At 42.2% G+C, this 7356-nt stretch overlaps 1 protein-coding gene across 7 annotated transcripts in view; it reads right to left on the bottom strand.

Moving 5' to 3' along the window:
- Window positions 1–6632: 6632 nt before the first annotated feature.
- Window positions 6633–7356, bottom strand: part of NFU1 (NFU1 iron-sulfur cluster scaffold) — a 44319-nt gene continuing 43595 nt past the window's right edge. For 4 of the 7 annotated variants that reach the window (XM_008059805.2, XM_008059807.2, XM_021713248.1 and 1 more), the window contains one exon: window positions 6805–6970. In XM_008059805.2, coding sequence (XP_008057996.1) covers window positions 6926–6970 — 45 coding nt within the window. In that variant the 3' untranslated portion in view covers window positions 6805–6925. Of the gene's footprint in view, window positions 6971–7356 lie in introns of all 7 variants that reach the window. The other 3 variants (XM_021713249.1, XM_008059804.2, XM_008059809.1) reach the window with 1 other exon arrangement.

Genomic DNA, 7356 nt, shown 5'->3' with positions numbered 1-7356 from the left:
GGCACGCTCACGGCCACTGCAGCCTCCACCTGCTGGACTCAGGTGATCCTTCCACCTCAACTTTCCAAGCAACTGGAACTATAGGCAGGTGGCACCACTCCTAGCTTTCTTTATTGTGGAGATAAGGTCTTGCCATGTTGCTCAGGGTGGTCTCAAGTCCCTGAGCTCAGGCAATCCTCTCACCGCTGCCTCCCAAATGCTGGGATTATAGGTGTGGACCACCGTGCCTGGTCTTGAGGGCTATTCATTTTTTTTTTTTTTCAGTTGGAGCCTCACTTTGTTGCCCAGGCTGGAGTGCACTGACACACTCACAGCCACCGCAGCCTCAATCTTCCATCTCAGCCTTCCAAGTAGCCAGAACTACAGGAACGCGCTACCACACCTGGCTAATTTTTTATTTATTGTAGAGATGAGGTCTCACCAAATTGCCCGGGCTGGTCTCAAACCCACAGGCTCAGGCAATCCACTCACCTTGGCCTTCTAAAGTGCTGGGATTACAGGCTTAGCCACCGAGTCCAGTCGGGTTATTCATTTCTATTTTTGCTTTAACTAAACACAACTATGTAAAAAAAAGAATGATTTATTTTCACAGTAAGCCACAAGTTGTTTGGAATTGCTTTTTTCTGAGTCACTTCCTGCTTCTTGTTCTCTTTTTGTGGGCTTTTACTTTGATGGGCTTTTTCATTTAAACTTCGATGGGAACCAGTTAAAACAAAACTTTGTTATCCATTCAGCAAATAGGACATTCAAATGAAGTTAAGTTTGTCATACTTATGTTAATCAATTGATAGGACATGCAAATAAACCAACCAGGTAACCCAATCAATGTATAATATGTTGTCAACAACTGGGAAAATGATGTAACCTCTGGAAGTACCTAGCCTATGGGGAAACAGGGGAGGGACTTGCATTTTAGGGCTTAAATTCTCTGGCTGAAACTGCTTCAGTGTGCCTGCTCATCTGAGGAACACAGCGGTATTTTAAAAAACTGCTTCACTCTACTGATCTCTGAATCTCATTTTTTTTTTTTTTTTTTGGACAACCCAGTCTGGAGGTGGGGGTGTCTCCTAGGACCCCCATTTCTAGCAAACTAGTAAATAATTATTTTCTTGAGATTGATTATGTAAGGGAAATTAAGTATAAATATTCAAAAATAAAAACTATTACCTGATTAAACTATACCATCTAAATTAATCTTTTATTGAACAGTTTTTTTTTTTTTTTTAGTTGGAGTTTCACTCTATCATCCAGGCTGTAGTGCAGTGGACACTCAGGGCCACCACAGCCTCAACCTGCTGGGCTCAGGCAATCCTTCCACTTCACCCTTCCAAGTAGCTGGAACTACAGTCGTGCACCCCCGTGTCCAGCTAATTTTTTTATTTATTGTAGAGACGAGGTCTCACCAAGTTGCCCAGGCTGGTCTCAAACCCCTGGACTCAGGCTATCCTCTCACCTTGGCCTCCCAAAGTGCTAGGATTACAGGCGTGAGTCACTGTGCCCAGCTAATCTTTTTACTGAACAGTGATTCAATTAACTCGAAAATACAAGTTAATTTGTTTTCCGTTTAAGGTTGACACTTGGCAGTGTGTCACTGCCATACACCAGGGAGCAGACACAAGCTGGGTGCCCTCCGATTCAGTTCTAATACTATCTACCTGGAGATGTGTCTGATCCCACAGGGTGAGGGTTCAGTTCCCAAGTCTGAACTCCACACACTAGTACCAAGTCTGGTCCTCCAGAACTTCTGAAAGACTGCCTTCAAGTTGGGTTCTCACGACTCCCTCTTTGAGTCCAGTTAATTTGCTGGACTCACAGAACTCAGGGAAATACTTACACTTTCTGGTTTATTGTAAAGGATACAGATGCGGAGACGTTCAGGGCAAGGTACGGGGGAAGGTATGTAGAGTTTCTGTGCCCTCCTTGGGCACAGAAACTCCCAGAGATCAGCTCTGGAACCCAGTTCCGCAAGGTGTGTGTGTGGGAGGGTGGGAGGAATGGGTAGGGAAGCTTCAAGACATCAGCATTCTTTCCCTCAGGGTTTGGGTGGGGACTGCAGAGGGTCTGAATACTCACAATCAGAGGGGGAGGAGTGTCCTATATTAGAGGGGGATTGTACTAAGCCATGCCTACAGAGGGGGAGGAGTGAATACCCCCTACAGAGGGGGAGGAGTGTCCTATCATCAGAGGGGGATTAGAGTCCTACATTGGGGCAGGTGAATGTCGGAGAGATTGTTTACTAAGCCATGCCTCTGAGGCCTAACACACCCAACATTGTAACAAAAGACTATGGGGAGCTACCAGCTAGGAACCCTGGATGAAAACCAAACACACAGAATGCAATCAACTTCAAGTTACAGAATACTAGATAACAGCAGCTAAAACAAGAAAAACATTGATCTCACATCATATAAACTCTGAAAGTAGGTGGCTCCTAGGCCAGCTCAAAGGTCAGCAATGTCCTCAAGGATCCAGACTGTTTCTTTCCTCCTTGTCATTCTCAGGGGACCAGCTTTTCATGCTTCAGAGGGGACCAGCTTTTCATGCTTTGGACATCATACACTACAGTGTACTGAGCAAGAAAAAAGGAATGAATGGGAGAAAAGTCTTCTTTCCAGAGATTAATTCACGCTGTCTCTTGCTCTTGCTCTCTATCTCAAACCAGGAAAGCTGTCTCTTGCTCTTGCTCTCTATCTCAAACCAGGAAAGAAAATCTTTCCAGAATTCTCCAACACGCTTTCTCTTACAGCTCACATGGCCACCCATATCGATGGCAAAGAAAAAAATGGAGCTAAAATTGAGAGGACAATAACAGACTTAGGTTAAGAGCATGCTATTGAGAGACCCAAGAAATCAAGAAACTTAAAAAGTCATACTTGCTGTAAAAGTAGTGTTTAGTTCACTTTATTTGATATATCCCTACCTCATGTTTACTATATATTTTGTGTATTCCTACCTCATGTTCATTGTACTTTATCAAATCTTAGTACTTTAAATCCTACCTCAGACCCCGTAGAATTAGGCATATGTCGGGTGCCGGGTAGTGACTGATTGTGTAGTTATATAAAATGTCTTAAGTGGTGTTTGTATTTAGAACTCTTAGGTTAAGCATTGTCAGTCCTAATTGCCTTACTGACTTCTGCTTTTACAACGGGATGTAAATGTTAAAGCGATAAGCCCCTTTCAGACATTCCTTTCCTATCACAGTAGACTCTGAGGTGCTAGCTGCTCTCTAGGTGGGCTTTATATTGATTTAAACCACCTGCTTCCATGCCAGTGTTAATTAACAAGCAGTGGCTATGTAAACCTGAAGGGATCAAAGGCTTTTACAAAAACCCTTTGCTATAAGACATTTGTGATATTTTATAAATTCCCAGAATTAGTACAATATAAATTTCTACCCCACATTCACTGTATGTGCTTGCAGCATATTTAAAACTTCGTTAAGTTTGGCTTTTGTTGTCCCATAATGACCATGTTATGTTATGTAAATGTTAAGCAAACAAGCTTTCCTAAGCATACCTCAGGGTGGATCAGCAAACTTAAAGGGCTAATGTAACTCTTTACCTGCCTGCTCAGGTTACTTTATATGCAGTGACTGTATGGACCTAACTTATCTGACATTCCACTCTGCCCGTTAAGTGGGTTTCTGTCAATCACGGGCAGTCAGGTTACAGCCACGAAAGGCACCAATACCAAGTGTTCCCGTACCCATTAGGAGAAATTACCCAATCATGTAAAATCAAGTTTAAAGTTCTTTCCCCTCCCTCTGTAATTGTGCATAAAAACTGCTTGCCATTGTGAATCAGGGCTCTGGTCCATGAAGCCTTTATAGGCTTCATGCGTGAGCCCAGACTCGAGCCTGAATAAAGACCCTCGTGTGTTTGCATCAGAGCTGGCTCTTTGTGGTCTCTCTCTCTCTCTCTCTGATTAGAGTCTCGGGTTTAACAAAATGACTAGTTTGGACTAGTTATGACTTATCCCCTGGGACTGAGGTAAGACCTACTGTGAGGGACTTCCTAGCAAGAAATGGGGAGTATGTTGGGTAGGCAACCAAGAGTTTCTGCAGCACTCTCCATATTGCCCTGCCTACTTCTGCAGCATTCCCACTTTATATGTAAGCCATTCTTAGCTTCTCATGGTCTCCAAATACATTTCACACTTTCAATCAATTACACTGCTCCTTAAGCCTAGAATGTTCCTCCCGTACCTTTCCTCCTTGTTCATAACTGCTCTCTTTTGTAGAAAACCTTGGCCTCTCAACTCTATAATTTCCTCTCTTTATTTGAGTTGAGTCTCTCTCTGTTACCCAGGCTGCAGTGCAGTGGCACACTCACAGCCAACCCAGTGTTAACCTGTTGGGCTCCAGCAATCCTTTATTTATTGTAAAGACAAGGTCTCACCAAGTGGGCTGGTCTTGAACCCATGGCCTCAGGCAATCCATTCACACTGGCCTCCCAAAGTGCTGGGATTACAGGCTGAGCCACTGAGCCCGGCCAATTTCCTCTCTTTTAAAAATCTAATCCTCTGTCCACTTCAGCCAATTAATTCATGGACACATCCAAGACTTTCCATCATTGCTTCTCTTCCACAATCTTGATTTTTTTTGTAGTTTCAACTACAGAGCATGTTAAGTTGCCCTGCCTAGAAACCAGTTCTCAGCATCTAGAGTAAATTCATCTATGATAGCTGAAGGAATGAATTACCCAACCCTCTGGAAGACATTTTGTACAAAAGCCACCCTTTGTTAATCTTTTGCTAGCCTAAGCGCAGCTTACAATCAAGGTCAATCATCATTCAATCAGAACTGCTCCATTTGCATGGTGGGAACCTGAATGCAAGACTGGAATCCTAAAACTTACCCTAACCGTAATGTAGGTTGAACTCCACTGGGAAGAACCTCAGGCCACTGTTTCAGGGTAGGTTCAAACCCTGTCTCTTTAGTACCCTTCTACCTTTCTTAATTCATAACTTGTCTTGGTAAATACTTTTACCCAACACCACCAGCCACACCTAGCCTGACACATGGCAAACCCTACTGTCTGGTTTAGTGAACTAAAGAACAAAAGGAAAAACTTCAATTCCCAGCATTTATAATCGCTGAAGTTCTTCCTGTTTCCATTATTTTAATCTCTATACCTTGGGGAACTGGAATTCCAGAGGTATAATGGATCACTGCTATTTTCCCATCTATCCTTTCCTACTATTTTCTGTTGACTGCTGTTTCTGAATTACTACAGAAAAGTGAAAGATAAGGCTAACTCATTCCTTTGGATATCTGAAAAAGCAGAACTCCTATCTATGGTAGAAAAATTTTTTTTTTTTTTTTTTTGAGTCAGAGTCTCACTCTGTAGCCCAGGCTGGAGTGTAGTGCCATGCTGCTCACGGCCACCGCACCGCGATCTGCTGGGCTCAGGTGATTCAACTCAGCCTTCCAAGTAGCTGGAAGTACAGGTACGTGCCACCACGCCTAGCTAATTTTTTGATTTATTGTAGAGATGACGTCTTGCTAAGTTGCCCAGGCTGGGCTTGAACCCATCAGCTTAGGCAATCCTCTCACCTCGGCCTCCCAAAGTGCTAGGATTATAGGCGTAAGTCACCGTGCTTGGCCAGAGTATGGATTTCTGAGTCAGGAAAAGCCAGTGAGAGGACCAAAGCAGCTTCTCTTTTTTATGTCAGAGATTCTGTTTCATAAGATAAAACCTGGGTATACTAAGGCAGTTTTTCTCATACAGCTGTCTTAACCCATAGAAATTGTGTCTAGATTCTGAAATTTAGTTTTTGAGTTTTTAGCATTATGATTTTTTTTTTTTCTGGTTTTCCAGTAAGAAGTTATGTGCTCCCAAATTGAGGGCAATGGCCAAATACCATTTTTTTTTCTTTTGAGTTGGAGTCTCATTCTGTCACCCAGGTTGGAGTACAGTAGGCACTCCCGGTCACTGCAGCCTTGACCTGCTGGGCTCCGGATATCCTCCTGCCTCTGCCTTCCAAGTAGCCAGATCTACAGGCACGCGCTACCACGTCTGGCTAGTTTTTGATTTATTGTAGAGATAAGGTCTTGCCAAGTTGCCCAGGCGGGTCTCGAACCCATGGGTTCAGGCAATCCACTCACCTCGGCCTACCAAAGCACTGGGATTACAGGTTGAATCACCGAGCCCGGCCCCAAATATCATTTTTAAACCAAAATTGTTTAGTTTTTTGTTTTTTAACAAGCTATTGTTTTTTTAAGCTAAAAACTTCAATAAATATAGTTTTAGATACTTCCCAAAAGGTAAGTCCTTTAAGAATTTTTTTTTTTTTTTTGAGTTGGAGTCTCACTCTGTCACCCAGACTGGAGTGCAGTGGCACGCTCCTGGCCACCACAGCCTCAACCTGCTGGGCCTCCAGCGATCTTTCCGCCTCAGCCTTCCAAGTAGCTAGAACGACAGGCGTGCGCTACCATGCCCAGCTAATTTTTTTATTTATTGTAGAGATGAGGTCTCGCCAAGTTGCCCAGGCGGATCTCGAACCCGTGGGCTCAGGCAATCCACTCACCTCAGCCTCCCAAAGCGTGGGATTACAGGCTGAGCCACTGAGCCCGGCAAGAATATTTTTAAAAGCATTCTATTTACTCTTGTATAAAAAAGTTAAATAAATTTGATAGGGGAAAATTTATTTTTAACTGCTTCATACATATGTAAAGAAGGAACCATAAGAAATGAGAAACAAAAATAAAAATATCCCTGGATAAAATCCACGTGTACAGAAGATGATTCAAGATGTTATAAATAACTCACATGAGGTAAAGCAAACATGCCAATATTTATATATCATTCTCTGAAGAAAGGACATATTTTATTACTCAAGTTTCCTCAGCATATTAATAATAAAAGCTTGGTATGTATATTCTTAACAAGTCCAACTTGCAGCCAAAGAACTCCAAGTTATTTTAAGGTGAGTTTGCTTCTTTTTCGTCTGATTCATCATCCATAACCTAAAGCCAAAAAACAAACCAAAAAAAAAAAAAAAATTAAGAATTAAAGATTAGATTTTGCTATTTTCCTGATTTTAATATTACTTCCTTACCTGATATATACTCTACACTATAACAAAACAGCAATCCAATAAGAATAACTGTATCAACAGCCCCAAAGAACAAGTTTGGATCATAACCTTGTAATGTATTCCACTAACATAAAAACAAGTAAATATTTGCAAATTAACTAAATCACTGAACTTTTCTTGTCTCAAAAGAGGCTACCAGTAGCAGAGTCTCAGCTGGGAAGAGAAGATAATTACTAATGTAATTTACTTTTCGTCTTTTTTTTTTTTAGTTGGAGTCTTACTCTGTTGCCCAGGCTGGAGTGCAGTGGCACGCTC

The sequence above is a fragment of the Carlito syrichta genome, unplaced genomic scaffold (genome assembly GCF_000164805.1).
Source record: "Carlito syrichta isolate Samal-C Ts95f unplaced genomic scaffold, Tarsius_syrichta-2.0.1 Scaffold304375, whole genome shotgun sequence".
NCBI lineage: Eukaryota > Metazoa > Chordata > Mammalia > Primates > Tarsiidae > Carlito > Carlito syrichta.
The sequence above is the reverse complement of the archived record's forward strand: the minus strand, read 5'-3'. Positions and strand labels throughout refer to the sequence as shown.